This window comes from Rhipicephalus sanguineus, chromosome 5 (genome assembly GCF_013339695.2).
Source record: "Rhipicephalus sanguineus isolate Rsan-2018 chromosome 5, BIME_Rsan_1.4, whole genome shotgun sequence".
Taxonomy (NCBI): domain Eukaryota; kingdom Metazoa; phylum Arthropoda; class Arachnida; order Ixodida; family Ixodidae; genus Rhipicephalus; species Rhipicephalus sanguineus.
Genome location: NC_051180.1, coordinates 163,366,419 through 163,389,070, shown reverse-complemented (window position 1 = coordinate 163,389,070; position 22,652 = coordinate 163,366,419). Strand labels below are relative to the sequence as shown.

Below are 22,652 nucleotides of genomic sequence, written 5' to 3'. Positions count from 1 at the left end.
GCCAGTGAAGCCGTTCCACCCGGCCTACCCCCGAGCGTGGTTTATGCAGCTCGATGCCATTCTCGCTCTGAATGGCATCACGGCACAGCCGATGATGCACGCCGTCCTGCTCCAAGCGCTGCCGGTTGAGCTACATCATCTGTCCGCCGCGTCGTCATCCAGCCCGCAGCCATACGACGACCTCTGCGCTGCGGTGCTGGCTCGCTATGGCGAGACGTACCGCCCGCTACCGGGGCCCCGTGAGTTCCGGGTTTCCCCTCTGTCAACGCGAGCGCTACCACACGGCCCGCAGCCCTCCCATGACCACGACCTACCTTCCCCGGCTACGACTCCTCCGTCCTCACGTCAGGCCACCAGCGCATCGATTCCCGCGCCCGACCACCCGCCCGACGAGGTACAGGAGGTTCCTGCTGCCGTCGGCCACTCTACTGAGAGGTCTGTTCTTTGGACAGCCTCGGCCCACGGTCCTTCAGACTTGCCGGCCTCCTGCACGTCTTCCCCGACCTCCACGGCCCAAGACACGTCTGACACGTTAGGCTCCACGACGGCTACCTCGCCGCACACCCTGGAGCCTGCCGTGGACACGGACATCGTGACTCCCGCTGTACGACCCCCAATTGCGGAGGCATCGTCAGCGACGTCCAACGAACCCGCCTTTTCGACCTCGACACTGTGCGCATCTTGCCAACAGGAACTACCATCATCCTCGAAATCTCCCGCAGCAGACGTTCAAGCCCATAACCAGCTACGGCCGAACATGCGTGACGCTGCGGCGATGACAGAAAATCCCGAGGACCACCCGCCGTGCTTGCCACAGGTAGACCAGACCGCGTATGCCCTACCAGCCCACCTGCCGCCCCGCACACGCGCTCTCCTTCACCTACTAAACTTCATTCTGCGACTACAGCTGCACCGTCTACCAGTCTCTCCAGCACGGCTCATCACACCGAGATTAGTCGCGCCACGTCTATCTGCAGCGCACGCCTCGCGGCTCGTCTGCACTCTACATGGCAGACTATGGAGCAGCCGCAGCCTGTAATGCGCCACCACCAACGCCGTTACCGGCACCGTCGCCACGCCAACTGCGTCACCCGCCCAACCAGGCGAAGTTCGCACCGACGAACGTCTAAATCAACTGGCCAACATGTACTACGCCTACGCTCCACTCTGTCTTTAAGTCACATTTACCCGAGTGTGCGGACGAACCGCCAGCATCACAAGAGCTTGTGTGTGTGCCAATTTCGTTGGGCTGCACAGCGGAATTTCTCGGCCCACTACCGATTTCCACGACATCGGTGTCGCTCGCTCCTTTCAACAGCGTCTCTTCGTCGCGACCCTCGCCCGCTGCGCTGCTCCCAGAGTCGCCCCCCAGAGGCCTTGTCATTTCTGACGGCTACCTTCCACGTTAACGACCTGGACTGCCCACGGACCCTATCGTTTCGCGACATGAACATTCCTGTATATACGCCCCCATAGTTTTTCATTCCGGTATCATTTCTGCGGGGAGGGGGGGGGGGTAATCTGTAGCGTCATCATCATCGCAATTCATAATCATCGTCATTTTCCAACCACCGCGCCGCGTCTCTCGCGTAGCTCATGCCTAGCGCTCGAGGCGTGAGCAGTGAAGAACGTGCTCACGCTCCTGGGGGCTGGACGCCGGTAGCCGTTGCCGCTCTGCTTGTACAAGGGCCTTCGAATAAAGTGGCGATGGTGAACAGCAGGGTCATCGTCGTTGCCAATGTGCTCCGACGATATAGTCGGGGATATCGCGAGGCCGTTCACCTGGCTGTGTACGCGGTGCATGCACGGCGAAACCACTAAGTCCCATCTCACGGTATTGGCAGCGACGGTACGTGCGGCCGGCTTCTCCGCAGTGGTAGCAGAGTGGGCGGTTGTCTGGGGCAAGCCAAACATCCGTCTTCCTCTTTGCTAGCGCTGGTCGACAGGTGGGCGAGGTGGCGTCGGGGGCTGTCGACGGAATTGTGGCGGCGTAGCGCCCTGACACAGGCGCGGCGTGAGGTAGTGGCATAGCTCATCACTTGCTGCTGAGGCTCCGGTGATTCGGGAATTCCAAGCGATTATCAGACTTCCTCTCGGAGAATATAGGTGACGCAATCCACTTGAGGTTGCTGCAAATGGGACAACTTGCGTAGCTCCTCCCGAACGATCACTCCGATGGCTTCCCATAGTTCTTCGGTACCTGGCGAGTGCGTTTCGGCGTAGGATATAGACGGGTTGAGCTGCTGTATTGCTACAACCACATCTTAAGTGCTTTTAAATGCGAAGCATTTCTTAGCGAACCTCAGGCACTTTGGGCGTTTCTATCTACGTATCTATCTATCTATCTATCTATCTATCTAGCCGCCTACGTCTGGGCGCTCTCCTGGTCGTCTCCATAACTTGTAATATACCAAAATTGGCACAACAGGGGATCAGCGTATGACGAACACCATTCACTGGTCATGACATGAATAACACAAAATACCTGTCGCGTACGTCATGAAACCCTTTCTCTCAGTCACGTGTGGCACATACCCGCATACCAGAGTTCATGTTATACGGGTGTGTGCCACAGGTGATACAAAGTCTCAACCAACACAGTAACCGCGAACACACACATTGATACGCAAGGAAAGTGATAATATTAATAATTTTGGGGTTCTGCGTCCCAAAACTACGATATGATTATGAGAGACGCTGTAGCAAAGGGCTGCGGAAATTTTTACCATCTGGTATTCCTTAACGTGCACCGACCATCGCACAGTACGCGGGCATCTAGCATTTGCCTCTATCGAAGTGCGACCGCCGCGGCCGGGATCGAACCCACGACCTTCGGGTCAGCAGCCGGGCACCGTAACCGCTACACCACCGCGGCGGACGCAAGCAAAGTGAGGAAGCTGAAGACATAACACCCCTGGATGACGCTCAACTACCATGCACTTGTTCACGTGGTTTGCAACGTGGACCACGTTGATTACGCAAAAACCGGGGTCAGTGCTTCCTACAATAAATCTGCCGATAGAACCAGGCCTCTATCATTACCAGTGACTTCAACATTGATTTATCAAGGCCCAATAACGCCTGGTCTTTATACTACGTGAAAGACGGCTTGAATGTGGACAGGGCATCGAGAAACCTCGCTGCCACGTCCAGGACAGGAGGCATCATAGATCATTTCATCGTAAGAGTCACCCAGGAATTCCGCCAGCGGTGCTATACCTCGCACTTCACTACACTTAGACCAATCGTAGCCACGATCACAAACGGATCCGATTACATGTGCAATCCAGCTGCTGGTGCTCACTGATCACGCTGATGACCTCGTTCAAGAACTGTCAAGAACCCCATCTACACATACACACGGGTTCGTGAAACGTGCGCGCGTGTCCGTCGTAACGGACAACTATAAGCATAACAACTGTAACTGCGACTGTAACGTACGTGCAGTGCGCCTGCGCGTGCCACTTGGCTGTGGGTATACCTAGGGAAACTTTCCTGAATGAAGCTTAGTTGCGAGTAACGCCTGTCCTGTGCATCTCTGTTCCTTCTTTGTCCTGTTCGGATTCGCGCTATCCAGTATTGAAGATTATAAGCACTACATATCAGCTTACCGCGTCCGGTGTTGGTAACACCCATGTTGGCATCGTTATGCAACAGTAAACAACTGGTTATATAATACATATACTGTTCAACATATGAGTGTGCGTACACCACTTCCACATTTGTCTAGCCTCATTCCGTAACGTTTCGCTCAATGTGAAAAATTGCGCCATTCGCCATCGCGTGCATGCTTCGCATATTATCGATTCCCACGGTACGTGGGATCTGCCGAATTTTTTTCAATTCTAGCCTCCGTGAGGAATTCGGTTACTGTCTTCGGTGGGTTGCGTACCAATCCTGCCAATAGTGATTGTTAAATGCGAAGCATTTCTTAGCGAACCTCTGGCACTTTGAGCGTTTCTATCTACGTATCTATCTATCTATCTATCTATCTATCTATCTATCTATCTATCTATCTATCTAGCCGCCTACGTCTGGGTGCTCTCATGGTCGCCTCCTTAACTTGGTGTGGACCAAAATTTGCATGGGAGTGTAAGAGGATTTGACGAATATGATTGCCGGTTCATGACATGAAGAACGTTAAATTCCTGTCGTGTACGTCGTCAAACCCTTTCCCCTAGACACGTGTGGCACATACCCGTTTATCACGGGCCCGCGGTGTACGGGTATGCGCCACAGGTGATTGACAGTTTATATCTACCCAGGAACGGCGAGAACAAACACTGGTAACTTAAATGCTAGAGCGTTAAGGAAAACCAACATCTGGCGCGTTGACTCAACGAATGGAAAGAGTGCAAATTAGGATCCCAGCAGGAATCGAACCCAATCATTCTTCGTGGCAATCAGGTATTCTACCACTGAGCCACGCCAGGTCTATAAACTGGTTTGGAAAAACAGCCTACGCAGGCATAATATCGGTGCAACGTCAATTGTGGTTGTGGTGCTGGCTATCTAATTTTACAAAAAAGCAATAAACACTACATGATACCCCTACGATGTGTACTCCTACGATACAGGGGTCATATCAGATTAACGTCTGTAGTTACAGGGTTGGCTCCGCTTTTATAGCAGTCTAATAAACACTACGTTTGTATTCCTATGATTCAGCAAGCTATATTGAAGCATTGCTCGACCCCGGAGCAATACATTAACGAAAGTTACATATGATATCCACATCACCGCACCGTAATGTGCACTTCGCCCACCAGAACGGCGCAGTCTCCTCTTCATTTCTTACGAGGCTGGGCGATGGCCTCATGCTGACAGAGGATGATGCCAGATTGATTGACAGCCGCTTTGTAGACTAGGCTACGTAGGCAACATACGCCCAGGTAGTCTACGAATACGACAAACACCATCCACTGATGTTGGTCTACGTAGCACTATCCAGGCCTACCAGCCTCGACGGCCTATACCTCACCAACATAGGCGTACGCACAGGGGGGCAGGGGGGGGCAAAGTCAGCCCCCCACATTGAGATAATAGGGAGGGGGGGCGCTGAGACACGGAGGGGGCGCAATGTCAGCGCCATACATTGACATAATTGGGAGGGGGGGCGCTGCAACGAACCTTGCCCCCCCCCCCCTCCCTTGAAAGGGAACCCTGCGCACGCCTATGCTCACCAACGTGAAGGGTGGCTTCAGGTTCCGACATGTCGCTGGCTCTGTCGACAGACATTTTGTCGACGAAATGACCGAGGCATCCAGAATTCCAACAGCTCTACTATACGACTTACTTCACTACACATGGACCCCTCGTCACCACGATCACGACCGGATCCTATAACAAGTCATGACCAGCTGCTGGTGCTCACTGATCACGGTGATGATGCCCTTGTTCAAGAACTGTCAGGAACTTCTTGCAAACATGCACACAGGTTCGTGAAACGTGCGTGCGTTCTCGGGACACGTATAAGCACTACATATCAGCTTACCGCTTCCGGTGTTGGTAATACCCACGTTGCCATTGGCAGCGTTACCCAACCGTAAACAACTGGTCATATAACACATATGCGGCTCTTCAACATATATATGTGTGCGTATAAAATTTACACAAATCTTTAGCGCCATTTTGTAACGTGTCGCTCAGTAAAAACAGTTACACCACAGTAACCTACCCACCGCATGCTTCGCATAACATCGACTCCCACGGTACGCGGGATCTGCCGAATTTTTTTCACTCCTCGTATAAGGAAGTCAACTCCAGGAAGCCACGTCATCCGAAACAGCTCCCAGGTTTGAAGTGTCGATTCTCGGTTCTGAAACCACGTCCTCGGAGCGTCTACTAAGTAGATAGAGATATGGCGCGGTTTTGCAGCGAAAGCTGTTATGAGATCATTTCACCGGCCGTTTTTTGGCGCCGTAGTTGTCCGCCGCCGCCGCCGGCCGCCGCCGCCGCCGCTGCCGCCGCCGCCGCCGCCGCTGCCGCCGCCGCCGCTGCCGCCGCCGCCGCGCCGGTGTCCGTAACCAGTATCGCTCGAAATAAGAAAAAAAGACGAAATAAGAAAAAAACTCCAGGATGGAACGAGGTTCGAACCTGGGCCCTCTGCGTGGGAGCCCAGTATTCAACCTCTGAGCCATGCCGGTGCTTGAAACTGCTTTGCAAAAAGGTCCTATACAGGCTTCATGTCGGAAAGGAACCACATTAGCATATGCAATATAGCGCGGTAGAAGAGTAAAATAAGCACCAAGCGTCGCACAACGCGAATCCTGTAACCAGGCGTCACACAATGCGAATTGCGCAACGAGTAGGTTGTTGAATGCTTCCAACCCATTACAAAGGACTCTGCCATAATTCTTTATCGTCATCAGGCACAGCATCAACAAAGTGCGCATAATGCCTTACATGCGTATAGCAGGTACCAACGCTCTCCGTAGAATGACGAAAAATGGCACAGTGCCTACTGCCCTACTTCTCAAAAATTACAATGATTTATAGCGTAGTGGGTTCCTCACAAGTGCACTTGTATTGGTTGCCAAGGAAGCCCATAAGCGCATGATCCACTTCCTCGGGGTCTCAGTAAAATTACACTGATTTATAGCGTAGTGGGTTCCTCGCAAGCGCACTTGTATTGGTTGCCTAACTTGGCTTTAACTTGAAATATGTGAACATTTTACGTTTCACTATATTTTGGTGTCTACTTTTGGTTTTTGGCTACTTTTGGTGTTTACATTTCGCATTGTTCCTTCTTAATAATTGTACGGTTTGCGCCTTCCTTCTCTTCATGTTTGTTTTGTTTTATACTTGTTAGTGTTATTTTTTGCTCATTATGTATTATTGACATTTTCTAACGTTTGCACGCGTTTCGGGTTGCTTAAATGCACTTCTTTGTACATTCGCCCCCTGCTTGGGCCCCTTTTTGGGCCTGCAGTATTCTGTAAATAAATAAATAAATAAGCCCATAAGCGCATGATCCATTTCCTCGGGGTCTCAGTAAAGTTCTTCGCCCCCCCCCCCGTCTCTCTCCCACGTCAACGTATGTTATACAGCATGACGGGAGAGGGAAATAGTGACCGGGCGTCACCCAATGCAAATTACATAAATGGTGGGCCGTTTAAAGATTCCAACCCATTACAAAGGGCTGAGCCATAATTCTTCATCGTCATCAGTCGTCGCGTCAACAAAGTGCACATGATGCCTTACTGACGTGTAGCTGGTGCCTCGCTTCTCCGCAGAATGACGAATAATGGCTTAGTAGGTGCTTCCCAACTTCACAAAAAAAATTGTGATTTATGGCGTAGTGGGTACCTTTCTAGTGTACTTGTTTTGTAGCCCCAAGAGAGCTTAACGGGCTCTAGAAACGCTGCTCTTCCAGCTTTCGCTGTGACTGTGCTGCGGTTTCAGCGCAGGCCTGGCGGTTTTTTTCTCCAGAGTACCAGTGGTTGAATGTGGCGATTCGGTCATACGTCTCGCGCCAGCTCTCTGTGTCCTCAAACGATGATCCGCGGAATGTCTGTGGCCCCCTGGCGTGCTGCATCACGACCTTTGTAGGTGGCACTGGGGCTGCCATAGTATCTGCGGTCGATGTGATCGTCTTACAGCCACAGCCCGTACTCTGGCACTGCACCGTCGGCCAGGCTGAAAAGCCACGTCGTGCGGTCCGTGAAGATAGCGACGGTTTAATTCGGTAGCAGCACCCGTGTCTCCAGGAAAGCAGTGCCCCTTTTCTCGCGCACGACGTTCGCGAAGGTGTTAAGCCACGTCATCCGAAACAGGTCCCAGGTTTGAAGTGTCGATTCTCGGTTCTGAAACCACGTCCTCACAGCGTCTTCTAAGTAGATAGAGAGAGACATGGCGCGGTTTTCTTCGAGTACCAGTGGTTGAAGGCGGCGATTCGGTCGTACGTCTCGAGCCAGCTCTCCGTGTCTTTAAACGATGACCCGCGGAAAGTCTGTGGCTCCCTGGCGTGTTGCATCACGACCTTTGTAGGTGGCACTGGGGCTGCCATCGTATCTGCGCTCGATGTGATCGTGTTACAGCCGGAGCTCGTACTCTGGCTGTAATCTCTTCTGCCTGCGGCTAGTTCGACGACCCGGGTTGTTCTCAGCGTCTCCTTCGCGGATTCGGCTTGGGTTCGCGGTAGCGTTCGAAACATGAACGAAGCAGCACCTCCACGGGATGTCACGTGGCCATGACGGTGAAGAAGGCTCCAGCAGGAATCGGAAATACGAAACTCTATTTGGGCGAAATTTAGGCGAATTGAAGCTGCACACTGATAGCGGCGAAAATAGCGTCGGATGTCGAGTAATCTACTCATCTGTGAAGTGCTTCGGCTTTTATACGTGTCATACTGAACTTTCCACCGTTATCGCTGGTTCCCGGGTTACTTCCAGATGAATCAGTATTGTTGGCGTGCGGCGCACAGTTTTATCAGAAGATTCTAAAACAATCTGGAAGGCTCCCAGACACTCGGGCGTGGTTTGCGCAAGGTAGTGGTTATACCGGTTATACGTGTAACGGACCGGTTGCATACATATATGGAAAGATGGGTGTCATTCCACGCCAAACGTCCCAGCCATTTTGGCGACCATCTCAAATGTGATCGAAAAAATTCTGCTGATTTTCTGCATTGAAAACAGTACATCGCTAGAACATTGAGGAGATACATTTTTTTCTATTTTGTGGGAGCCTTCCAAATTTCGCAGAATGTCGTCAGAGTCAAGTTTGTTAAAAAATTATTTCTGAGATGATCGCGCCTTCTTTCAATACCAAATAGGGTTTACATATTAAGCAAAAGCGTCTATACAAGTTGTTCGAGTCTCAGTTATACTGCTTCAATTATTCTGCCATGTAGGCCTCCACAAATTTTGTCAAAATGTTCTATGTTTGGATTTCCCCCTTGTATTGCTACGCAATGTATGAATATCCCAGTGATAAATACCTAACCTACGGAAGCCATATTTTTCAGTAAAAATATCATCATACCACGGAAGTTTCAAAACCTTACGAGAATAAATCACAAATTGGTGAAAATCTTGATTTTGGGTCACATTGAGCCGAAATATACACCGCGTGGTGCTCCATTTAAAAATGAGCTTTATACCTCAATGGGACATAAAGAAGTAGTTCTTGTTGGCAACTTTTACAATTCCATTTTTTGTTTTACGGAAGAAAATAATATTGAAGTTTCTCATTGACGGCGATGGGCAACTTCAATGCCGACGCCGCCGTATAAACAAATTCAAAAACAATTTTGTTCCTGCAAAACAAAGGTTTTAATGATAATAGTAGGCCCAAAATGAAAATTTTTGCAAGTTTGTGATTTTTTCTCGTAAGATTCACAACTTTAGTGGTCTGCAAATATTTCTATCGCAAAATATACCTTCTGTAGAGTAAATACTGATTACTGGGATATTCATACATAGCGCAGTATCACAACGGAGAAATGTACGCTGAGAACATTTTGAAAAAAAAATTGTGGAGGCGTATAAGGCAGAAAAATTCCAGTATTATAAATGAGACTCGACATCTTACGCAAACGCTTTCGCTTAATGTGTAAATAAAATTTGACATTAAAAGAAGAAACGATACTATCAGAATTATTTTTTTAGCAAACGCCACTCAGATGACATTGTGCAAAATTTGAAAAGCTCCCACGTGACCAAAAAAATTTTGTCTCCGAAATAATCTAGCGGTTTACTATTTTCAATGCAAAAATACTGCACAATTTTTTTTCTATCAAATCTCAGATTTTCGATAAAATGGCTGGGGCGTTTGGCGTGGAATGACCCAAATGCGCGTGGCAATATTATGGCCACGTGCATTTAATATATATTGATAAAGTTGCGATACATGAAAAGCCGTGAAAAGTTAATATGGAAAAGTGAAAGTGGAAATTAGAAGTTATAAATGATCACTGACAATAGCATAAAGAGTGTACACACGGAAATATTTATTCTCATCTCGTTCATTCTATTTTCTTTCGAAGTCCCGACAGAATACCACGTGTATCCTCGCGTATTGCAAGAACGCTCTACAGCAAGAAATTTGCTTCTGAAGCTGAGCGAGAAGATAACTCTGAACCTTGAAAAAAGTACAGTCCTGGTGGACGACCTCCTTTTTGTTACAACCAGCAAATACCTTCACGAGGTGGAAATGGTAAGTGAAAAATTGGTTCCCATCTTTAGGGCGAATTGAATTTGATACTCGTACGATATAAAAATGCAATGTGTTTTAAACGTAACCTGCCCAATGAACGAAGTTACATCCATTGCGCAATCCCAGCGACTTAATATTAGCATGCGCTAACTTGCTGCTGTAGTGAAATTCATTTACCGTTTACAGGATGAGGAAAAAGGGGCACGAGACAGTCTTTCGCCGCTATGTTAAGAAAATAAAAGATATTTTTCGCATGCCCTTTTTGGTATTAAAGCTGAGGCGTTGTTCTGACAAGTAATATTGCCTCTCAAGAAATTGCATCATTTGTTGTTTTGTCCGCGCAATGTGTAATTGAAGCGACACTCCACCGCTACTTTTTTTTTTATTGAAATGGTGAATAGGAGATGTTGGCGCCATTATAGTGGTACCGGCTACTCCTTCTCGATTAGTAGGTAAAATATGTTGTAAAAAATGATTATATTACAGACACAAATTGTTATAGAGTCGAACATATGATGTGCAAATGCAGTACAATCGAGCACCACATAAGTGTAAAGTAGTCGAGCACAAGTTCAAATAGTTAAAATAACTTCATATGTGCACAAGTAGTAGAACACAACTTCAAATAGGTAAAATAATCTCACATGTGGACATCCAAACTCACATATACACAGGAAACACAGGCTTGTAATACACAGGAAAACACAACAAGACAAAGAATTACACATAACATCAAGCACATGCTCACAACGCTATACATCTGCTTTGAGTATGAAGAGGAAGGCAGCAACATCGCGTGTGTTAATATTTCCATAAAATATTTGATTATTCAGGAAGCCTCTTCAAGGCGACACGAACTTCTTTCTAAATGCCCGCTGTTGGCCATGGACAGTGTCTTCTTTACAGTGGATGGTCTTCTGTCTAAAAGCAACAAACTTGCTCGTAATACTTTTCGTGGTGAATCGTATTTCTCACACTCGAGGAGTAGAACATGTAGATCCTCGTCTGGGTGGCCGCAGGAGCACACAGGACTATACGCACGCTTTGTGTTGTGTAGTAAGTGTTGTGTAAATGCTGTACCAATCCGCAGGCGGTGAACTAATGATTCGAATTCCATATTTTGGCTCGAATTCAATGGAATGGATAGCTTTATGCAAGGGTCTATTAAATATAAATTAAGCACTTCTAGATAGATTGTTGATCGAATGATTCGAACCATTTGTATTTGGTGAGACTACAGGAGGAGACGGATTTCATTGCGTAAAAGGGAAAGATTAATTGTCTCTGCATTATTTTGAGCCCCGATTGGCAACTTAACCTTATACAAGTGTCATCTATTGTTACAGAAACCGTTCGACGAAGAAGCCCAGAAACTTTTCAGGAGTGCTAGTGACTCTGCCGTCTCTTTTTCCATATAGGTTTAACGAAGAGTCAGTTTGTCGCTTTTTGTTGTTGTTGTTGTAAGACGGCGCCATTGTTTGTGCCTTCCCTTTTCGGGTGCTCCGTCGTTTTGCGCTGTTTTCTTCCCGAAATATTTTTGGCGGGATCTTTCTTGTGGTTTTAAATTACCCCATTGACACCGCTTAGAAAACTTACCCTGAGTACTTTAACAACACTGGAGCCGATGGAAACGCTGGTTCTCTACGCGTGGAGTTCACCTCCAACTTCAACGGTGGTGATTTAGAAACACGAGTAGATATGTTTCAGCAGTTTCTACGGACAAAATACTTCTTCTGAACGAACTCTGCCTCGTCGTCAAGGTTCGCCGTGCTGGTGTTGACACTTCGAAGAACATCTTGACTTCTCAAGGAACAGATCCTCAACGTAGATACTTGCGGCTGCACCGAATCCCGGGCTAGTATCTCTGAATAATTTTAATAGCATACGTGATTCCAGGATCCCGAACGAATTCCGAACATGAAATGGTGCTTTTGGAAGAATCGGGGTACCGCACTGAGCCAGGTGCTGCTTTCAGAAAATATTGCTCCTAGTGGAGCTTGTGCCTTATGTGCCTTCACTGCGTAAAAAGCTTCCGACGTTCTTTTCGGGGCAATTTTTACCTTTATGGCCACATCCGTAAAGCCTTCCTTTTCCACGTAGCTTAAAGGTCGTTCTGCAAACCTGTAACTTCGTTATCCCTCCAGAGGCACATGTCATATTTTCTGGAGGATATCTAAAAGCCTCACGACGTGTTCTCGATTGCTAGTCTGCGTAGTTTGCGCTTGCTTGTATCACTTTTTTTTTTGTGTCCAGTCCTGCCGCGCAGTTTGGCTGAGATAACCGTCACTTTGTATATTACTTGTATAGACGAAATATAATCTACAATCATCTTCATACGAGCTACAAAATAATCATGCCATAGGATAACATGCAGATGCTATTGCTTATGTTTATATACCTCTTGTGCTGCAGGTAGACACGTCTCATATTCAGCAGAGTATATACCATGACACGCATTACCAGTCCTCCGTGGCAGTGCGACAGAAAGACGGCAACGTGGAAGTGGTAAGTTAGTGTGCAAATGCTGCATTTTGGTGCTTACTAAAAATTTTAAAAAAGTTATGAAGGACCCGACACAGCCCTAGTAGCGCATCATGTAGCACTTCAAAAGAAAATGTTATGTTCCTCTCGACATTTCTTTAAAATGAACACTGCGTCGAGAATAATTTCGGCTAGAAACAGCAAAAAAATCCTATTGCTCGAATTTCTTCCAGCTTTGCAGACAAAAGAATAAATACTGGTGGAGCGCATGCAACACAGGTTGGGGAATATGATCCAGTTATTGCTTAACCCAGGGGTCGGCAACCTTTTGAGGTGGAGGGCCGAGTTGCATGCAGCCGACACTGCGGGGGCCGCACGACAAAGCACGAAGGGGGGGGGGGGGTCCATAGACATTAGAGCTGTGCACGGGCCGTATTTCCGAGCCCGAACCCGGCCCGGGCCCGCTGACTTTGTCGAAGGCCCGCCCGAGCCCGACGGCAAAGGGCTGCGAGCCCGTCCGGCCCGGCCCGACGTACGAACACAAAATCCCGGGCCCGGCCCGGCCCGGCTTTTTGAAGGTTCGCTGCAAAAACAAAACATCGTTTTCCGGTAATTTGGCATTTTATTGAGCATATCAAATATGATCAAACGACACACGACGAACATTCTCTATTACACAGATTACAAAATACAAGTAGACGGCCTCATGCCAGCAACAATGGAGTTCGCTCTCCAAAGCCGTCACGTGTATGGGGTATGCGCATGCAAGCGTCAGCTTGCACGAAGGCGATCTACGTCGGGTCGCTCGTCGCTGTCGCGTGCATTTTCACTCATATGCGATTTGGCCTTAAATCTAACGCGAACAGTCGCGTGGCGCCGTCACCAGCTCAAGTGGTGTTACTTTTCTCTTTGTCGGAGTGCAGCAGAGGCAGTGCTTTACCTGCTCCGCTTTTGTTTAAAGCAGCGAATAGAAAGGAAAAGCGGTAAAGGGCGGTCGCGGAAAAGGCGCTGTGTGCGTGCTGGTAAACAATTCCCACTCATTCTCTATATTTCGGGCTTGAGTCGGGCTTTGCGCCGGGCCCGAGCCCGGCCCGATAAAACTCCGAGTAGCCCGAGCCCGGCCCGGGCCCGAGGTGATAACACGTCGGCCCGCCCGAGCCCGGCCCGCGGGCCGGGTCGGGCTCGGGCTTTCGGGCTACCCGGAGCCCATGCACACCTCTAATAGACATATCTACGAGCGGGGGCGGGGGGCGCTTGCCCATCCACTGAGAAATGTTAAGGGTGCAGAGCACCCCCCCCCCCACTATGGACAGTGCGAAACGACCAAACGTGGCGAAGTTTTCTTTCAACACAGCAGTCACACTATATAATAAAATTTGTCCTACGCTTCAGCTGTGAAAATTGTCATTTGCGACTCAAGAACGCCTACTGCAGGCTCTCTACAGTGCAAGCCGCCTATGCGACGCTTTTGCGCATTGCGTTTCACCATTCCAAAGGACGCTACCGCTGAGCAGGGCCGCTATAACGCTAGAGCGCTCTGCGTATGCATTTATTCTGCTGTGCCTGGCTTGAATCTTACACCACCGACGACGCAAATACGGGCGAGAACAGTACCCTCCTAATGGATCGATGAAACGCTCTTCCTGTTTTAGAAAATTCATTTTCTTTCATCATAATTGAATGGCATCACCGCTCCTCTATATCCGAGCTGATGTGGGTAGATGAGAGTGCAGAAGTGTTAAGTGGTTCAGTTGGGCCGAACTGGGAGAGCTAAAAATTGTTTCCGCTTAGTCTCCGATTAACCTGCTTCGTTTTGCTTATGATATTGCCATGCGCGTTTCTAGCTTCATTTTGATGTATTCGGGTTTCACTCGCAAAATGTGTAAGGAACGCTTAGCACAGACTGCATCGCAATGTTCGGGAGCTTCGCGACGAATAAGGAGCAAGAAGAGAGTACGGCGTTCGTTCGGTTGGCACAGTACATTCACTAACGTTGCGTCTGCTGGACTAGACTTTGGCAAGGCTATATATACGGGAAGACTGCTTTTTAACACGAAAGTGTTTTATGCCGGGGTCCACCAAGACTTTTATGACGTATTTCCGTCACGGAAATACGTCAGCAAAATGAATGCCATGAAATGGCAAAGAAAAGAAAACTATAAGAAAAATTTCCGTTGATAGGAGTCGAACCCATGACCTCTCGGTCCGCGATGATGGCTGTTGGGCGTTTAGCCCACTGAGCTACCGCTGAACACATAACAGAGGCTACATGAACGCGCCTTTTATCTTTCACACTTTCCTCTCAGTGCTCTTGGATGGATGGATAGATGCTATGAGCGTCCCCTTTATAATGGGCCGGTGACATGTGTGCCACCATGCTTGAAAAAAAAGAAAAAAAACGCGCCGTTGCTACGACCTTCGCATTCAGTACATTTCCAATAATGTCTAATTTCGTCAACGCGCGAAGTGGTGGCTTTTAGCCCAAGCCTCTGTCATAGCATCTATCCATATCGAAAAATAGCGGTGCGAAAAATGTCGCACCGCGTTCCCCACTCGCCCTGTGAGAATTAACGGCCAGGCTAGAGGGAAGACATGCGCGTAGCGTTTCTCTTCCCGTTTCATGACGCTTAGAAGGAATACGTGTGGAGTATCATTGTTTATTATGTGCTTGTTGATGCCATATTTGCGCGCTATTCACCATACGCGATGTCCACGTATACATTGAGAAATTCAGTTACCGCAAGGGTTAAATCACGATCATGGGCGTTATTCGTCGGTACGGAGATGTGCCACTAGGCGTCAACGTGAGTGCGTCCGCATCAAGCGGTGCTATATCTGCCAAACAACAGTAGCCATTGTATAAGCACTCATATACCAATGCATTATAAACAATCAACTATTTGTTTGGCGACACGTTTCTCTTTCGTGTTATACGGATTCCTATGACGGAGGGATCAGCCATCTTTTTTCATCTTTCATTTTGATGGCAACGACATGTTGACGAATTTGTCAGTGACCAGCCTATGCAAGCAGAAGATAAAACGCACCGTCCCTGTCGGCTAAAAACGCCTTTTTGCTGATGGTGGCTGTTATGGTTTATATTTATAATATCACTTTTAACAAAACACACTGCTAATTATGATGCTTTCGTATATAATTTGTATAATCACATATAACGAAAAATTGACGCCAACGACAACGGTCTGTTGAACTGTTACGGCTTCCATTTTTCTAGGAAGGCATTATCAATGACAATTTGCGAATTAAGCCTGTCCCACAAGGTGAACGTTCAATTCAAGGTCAGATGCTGCATCTGTTATTCGAAGTGGAGCCTTTGAAAATAAATTTCAGCAAAGCGGGTGAGCCTTATCTATTTTTTTCTTCTCGGAGGGGGGGGGGGGGCGGCGCTATGATATTTTGTATAAATATGTGGTACGTACTTCATACACTCTCTCGAAAAAGGTTTATCGTCCATTTTTCTCGACAGTATGAATCACAACGGTTATATTACAAGAAAGTGTTCGTAATATGCCTGGTTATTTTTGGGCAGATTCGGAATATGTGAGTGTGTGTATATGTGTTTCTATGGGCGCGCGTGCATGTAAGTTGTTGCCTATATTTTGGTTGAATGAAAATATATAAGCTTTAATTTCGACCCGTTTCAAGGCAGTATATGCCAAACGAAGGAGCTCTTACCTACATGTCGTACTTCACGATATTGGCACAGCACAATGGGAAGGGTTGTTCGTGACGCAAACAAGACAAAAACATAAAAACGCAGGCTTCGTATTTAGTAGGAACATGAACGGTAATCTGGGTAGCGTGTGCTGAAAAATGATGTTTTTCAGAATATATGTGACATTGATAGTTCTTACTGAATTTTATTTTCCGAAATTTGATGGCGTAAGTCAGCTGTGTCTTAAATTTTAGCACGAAAGTGTTTCATTCCGGGCTCCACGAAGACTTCAATGACGTACTTCCGTCGTGAAAGTACAGATGAGAAATAAGAACTGATGAACACTTTCGAGATTTGGACGACATGGGAGTCGAACCCACCACCTCTCGGTGCGCGACGAAAGAGGCTGGGCGTTTTACCCACTGCGCTACCGGCGCTCTGCGTGAGGCTTCACAAACACGCCTTATATCTCTAACACCTTCTCCCTTTCACAATGAGCTTGGTTCACGTGCGGCGGTTTCGTCGTCTGAGATCTGTGAAGTGAAGTACTGCATCGGGACACTGACGAGCGCCGACATTTAGCGCTTCGGTAGTTTCAGCCTTCGGCGCAGAGGAAAACGGAACGCCGTCCCACGTTCACGGCTCTAGCTACGAACTCTGCCGCTCGAGTTCCTCGAGCGCTGTCTGCTATATGCATGAGCACAGGCGTGAGTTAACCCTATTACTGGGAAGCGCACACCTTGAAGTTTCTCTCCTCAAATGACGACGCTTTGAATGAGTGCAAAATCAGTGCCAGTGTTATACGCTTGTTGATGCCATCTTTACCGAGATTCAGCTAATGCTCAGTTCTGTTGTAGGTTAGCTACTTCAGTTACCATAAGGGTTAAATCGTGACCTTTGGCGTTAGCCATCGGGATGGAGATGTGCCACTAGGCGTCAACGTGGGTGCATCCACGTCAAACGGCGCTACATATATACATTGAGCAAGCTCTCATATAATCAATGTACAACTAACAGTCAACTATTTCTGTCAGGACACATTCCACTTTGGTGTTATACCGATTCCTATGACGAAGATATGAACCATGTTTTGTTACAGCGAAAGCTGTTGTGAGACCATTTCAGCGGCCGTTTCTGGCGCCGTAGTTGTCCGCCGCCGCCGCCGGTGTCCGTAATCACTATCGCTCGAAATGAAAAAAAAAAACGACATCAGAAAAACATTTCCAGGATGGAACGAGGTTCGAAACTGGGCCCTCTGCGTTGGAGCCCAGTGTTCTACCTCTGAGCCATGCCGGTGCTTGAAATTGCTTTGCAAAAAGGTCCTATACAGGCTTCATGTCGCGAATGAACCACATTAACATGTGCAATATAGCGTGATAGAAGAGTAAAATAAGCACCAAGCGTCGCACAACGCGAATTCTGTAAACAGACATCACACAATGCGAATTGCGCAGCGAGTAGGTTGTTGAATGATTCCAACCCATTACAAGGGGATCCGCCATAATTCTTCGTCGTCATCAGGCACAGCAACAACAAAGTGCGCATAATGCCTTACATGCGTTTAGCAGGTACCGCGGCTCTCTGTAGAATGACGAAAAATGGCATAGTGCCTGCTTCCCTACTTCTCAAAAATTACAATGACTTATATCCTAGTGGGTTTCTCGCAAGTGCACTTGTATTGGTTGCCAAGGAAGCCCATAAGCGCATGATCCATTTCCTCGGGGTCTCAGTAGAGTTCTTCGCCCCCCTCTCTCCCACGTGAACTTGTGTTATAAAGCATGGCGGGAGAGGGAAATAGCGACAGGGCGTCACCCAAAGCAAATTGCATAACTGGTGGGCCGTTTAAAGCTTCCAAACCATTACAAAGGCCTGAGCCATAATTCTTCATCGTCATGAGCCGGCGCGTCAACAAAGTGCACATAACGCCTTACAGACGTGTAGCTGGTGCCTCGCTTCTCCGCAGAATGACGAATATTGGCTTAGTAGGTGCTTCCCAACTTCACAAATATTGTGATTTATGGCGTAGTGGGTACCTGGCTTGTGTACTTGTATTAGTAGCCCCAAGAGAGCTTACAACGTGCTATAGAAACGCCGCTCTTCCAGCATTCGCTGTGACTGTGCTGCGGTTTCAGCGCAGGCCTGGCGTTTTTTTTTCTTGCGATAACAATTATATGGACACACTTTTGCCGTCGCCGTCATGCCCAGGATATATATATATATATATATATATATATATATATATATATATATATATATATATATATACATATATATATATATATATATATATATATATATATATATATATATATATATATATGTATATATATATATATATATATATATATATATATATATATATATATATATATATATATATATATATATATATATATATATATAAATGCACAACGAAGAATAAAGCCGAGAAAACAAATTCCGAAGCACCCGACCGGGGATTCGAACCAGTGACCCCTCGTTCCCCAGCGCGCTGCGTTAGACAATTCAACGACACGCCATGTTCTCGCCGGCGAAGTAGCGGTGAGCTACTTATGTGCACCATTTACCGCTGGTGATACGCAGATTAGGGAGGAGCTTGGGCGTGTTTCTTATCACGCAACGCTCCTACATTTTCTTTCAATTTGAAAACTGCCCTTGATACCACGCGGCAAAGTGGCTGCTTCCCGTACCCACTCGTGATGTGGAATAAAAAGAAAGAACACCGGGCACACCTTGCGTCAGACGCCCCTGTGTGGCAGGAGATGCAGAGGGGTCACTCCACGCGCCGCAGTTAAAAAAAAATAAATATCTAAGAGCGTCTGATTCTCCATTGTCGACACTTGCAGCGCGTTGCTCAAGAACAAAGACGTAACAACTGTGACAGTTGCTAGTTCACGCTTGTCATGTGTATTCGTGTGCGTTGTAGCGACTCGAAGACGACGAAGAACTGCTTTGGAGGGGGAACGGGGGAAAGAGAAAGAAGAAAAACAAAATATTCTGCCTCTGTCCGTGTTGGAATGTTACATTGGCGCAGTGTTCGACAGGATTAAGAACGCAACTATGTGGATAACTTTGACTTTATCCCGAAGTTCAAGTGACAGGCCTTATTTTTCGACGTGCGACGTGGATGAAGAAACGTATGAATTGCCTGAAAGTGTCACGACTTCCGAACTACGTGAGTTCGTCGCTCAGAAAGCCGGGAAGACGCCGGAGGAGATCGACAAGCAACCATCAGTGAAGATGAAACTGAAGTACTCCGAGTTACAAGAATACATCATGCGGCCGCTTTTGAAAGCGTCGTCAAGGGTCGCGCAAAGCAAAGAAGATTATTCCGTTGGCTCATGCTTCATGGAAATGGTCCACCGTCAGCAGCAGCACGCAGAGCGACAGCAGCAATTCATGGATAGTCTTGCCGTCATCCAGGCACAACAAAGGCCCAACAAGGAGATAGCAAAGCCTGATCCATTTGATGGTGAAAGCACAAGGCCGGACACCTGGATCAAGTTCTACGAACACGCGTGTGAGGACAACTCGTGGCAAGAATCCAGTGAGCGCATCAGGAACATGCGTCCATTCCTTACCGGACTGGCTCGAAAGTGGTACGAGCTTCACTACGCTGGACACGAGACCGACACATGGGATGAATGGAAAAGCAGTTTCGTGGCAGCTTTCGACGAAAACCCCGTTAAAAGGTGGGACCGAGCAATTTTTTACAAATTTCGATCAGGAAAGCCCCTAGAATATTTTTATGAGAAAAGGCGGCTTCTTCAAATGGCAAACCCGGAACTTCCGGAGTCGGCGATAGTTCCGCTCATTATTCACGGCCTTCCTAAGGAACTCCAGAGACAGGCACAAGTGCAATCGCCAAAAACTGTCGAGGAACTTCTAGTTTCTTTGAGGAAACGTCTCAGTTGATTCGAATTCCCAGAACCCACGTCGGCCATATTACCATCTCGACAGGACACCTTGGAGGTCACGTGATCCTGACAATTGGCCTGGTCGAAACCGAGTGATCAATGTAATCTCTGATGCCAGTAACGACCAAGAGCATATGGCTTCTTCGCATCCAGACTCAGCTGAAACAAAAAACGAATAAAAGAGGGTGCACAGTCCCACCTGACGACAAAATTGGAGACTGTTCTTGTAACGGCTCTTAATCTTCTGTATGTCAAACTAAAGGTAAATGGTGAAGATGTTGATGCTCTCGTAGATAGTGGGGCATCTGTGTCTGTCATAAATGAGGCACTTGTAAAGAGGAAAGAAATTATTCGAGGGAGGTCGGTACAAGTACAAAGTTTTGATGGGACCAGACAAATTTACGATAAATGGGTGAGAACAAGTGTCTCTTTTCAAGGTCAGAATGCTGACATTGACGCTCTCGTAGTAAAAGGGTGTGACCACAAATTTTTACTTTCCCGACCTGATATGAAGACCCTAAAGTTAAACCTTTATTGGAATGATGAAGTGACTGTAGCAAAAGAGACGTGCGCCTCATTGACTATCGCAGATCACCTTATTACATGTGAAGACGACGTCCGCCACAAGTTCCCCGAACTTGTCTGCTTAAGCAACTATCCACCAGCAACAACAAAATTTTCGGTTCCTTTCAAGCTGAAAGACGTTACACCGTTCAGGAGAAAGCCTTACAACATGTCAGGCGAGAAGAAAGTTTGGTTGAAAAGCGAGATCCAAAAGATATTAGATGCTGGCATAATACGACCATCGGTGTCTACCTTCGCCTCACCAATTACGCTGGCTCCTAAAGAAGATGGATCTTTGAGACTATGTACAGACTACCGAATTTTGAATCACCAAACGGACCTATTCCCTTTTCCTATGCCAAGAATTGATGGAATAATTGAGGAAACGGGAGGTTGCAAAGTCTTCTCCAGAATAGATCTTTGCAAAGGATTTTGGCAGGTACCACTCGAAGAGGAATATAAAAGGTACACGGCCTTTGTCACTCCCTTTGATATATGTGAGTACAATCGCCTACCTTTCGGGTGGAAGAACAGCGCTGCCTGGTTTCAAAAGATGATGAATGGCGTCTTGAAACCCTTTCTTGGAGTATTTTGCAACGTCTATGTCGACGATATTTTAGTCTATTCAAAAGATGAAACGTCTCACGCTGAACATCTGACTGCTGTTTTAATCGCACTGAGCGAAGCTAAACTGAAAGTAAATTTTAGGAAGAGTGAGTTCTTCAAGACAAAAATTACATTTCTTGGACGCGTCCTGAATGGATTTACTAAAAGCACTAAGGAAGAATCCGTGGAGCGCGTAAGGCACATGAAGAAGCCAGATAGTGTACATGCGCTCAGAGTTTTACTTGGGCTTGCTGGACACTTCAGAAACTTCATAAAAAATTTTGCGGCCCGAGCGAAACCATTGAACAATTTGCTTCACAAGAACGCAGATTTTATTTGGACTGATGAATGTGAAAAGGCCTACGATGACTTAGTATCAGCCATATCATCAGATCCGATCCTTACGCTACCCGATTTCACTCTTCCCTTTGAACTGATGACAGATGCTTCCAACTTCGGTGCAGGTGCTGTTCTGTATCAGCGAAAACATGAAAGAGGAGCCCAAGTTATTGGCTACTATTCGTATACGTTTACGAAGGCAGAGCAGAACTACAGCACAACAGAGAAGGAGGCATTGGCTGTTGTTCTAGCAATGAGGTATTTTCGATCTTACATCGAAGGTACAAAATTCAAACTATTCACTGATCATCAGGCACTTACCCATTTGCTGAATATTTCACAACCAAAAGGGAGAATAGCCCGATGGATCAGTGAAATCCAGCAGTTTGACTTTGAAGTCGCACACAGAAGCGCGCAAGAATTATCAGATGCCGATGCACTTTCTCGGCTTCCTGTAATCAGTGGCTGTGGGAAAAAGGAAAGTGTGAACTTACTCAGGCTCTGGGAAGGTACAGAGCAATTGATGCCCATAGGAGGAAAGTTCCAGGTTCCAGCTACGTTGGTACAAAAGGTTCTTGAGCTGTATCATGATAGCCCACAATCAGGAGGACACGATGGGTTTTGGCGAAGCTATTACAAATTGAGAAGGCGATTTACATGGCCAGGATTGAAGAAGGATGTCGCCGATTACATCAGCTCCTGCCACAATTGTCAACTCAACAAGGCTAAATACAAGCAGAAAACGGACACTATGATATTCCCACCTCACGCAAGTGTGCCGTTTGAGACTGTTCATGTTGACTTCGCTGAACTAAAGAAAAAAGCGAAGGCGGGAGGAGAACTCACTCTTTCTTAGTATGCATTGACGAACGCTCAAGGATTGTTGCGGCCAAGCCAGGAAGGGAGAATGC

General features: G+C 47.2%; 1 protein-coding gene across 1 annotated transcript in view; it reads left to right on the top strand.

Annotated features, from left to right (window-relative positions):
* LOC119394394 (venom metalloproteinase antarease-like TtrivMP_A) overlaps positions 1 to 22,652 on the top strand; it is a 127,432-nt gene that overhangs the window by 30,797 nt on the left and 73,983 nt on the right. The window contains exons 2-4 of the mRNA XM_037661692.2: positions 9,989 to 10,158; positions 12,571 to 12,663; positions 15,875 to 15,998. Of these exons, the coding sequence (XP_037517620.1) occupies positions 9,989 to 10,158; positions 12,571 to 12,663; positions 15,875 to 15,998 (387 nt within the window). The remainder of the gene's footprint in view (positions 1 to 9,988; positions 10,159 to 12,570; positions 12,664 to 15,874; positions 15,999 to 22,652) is intronic.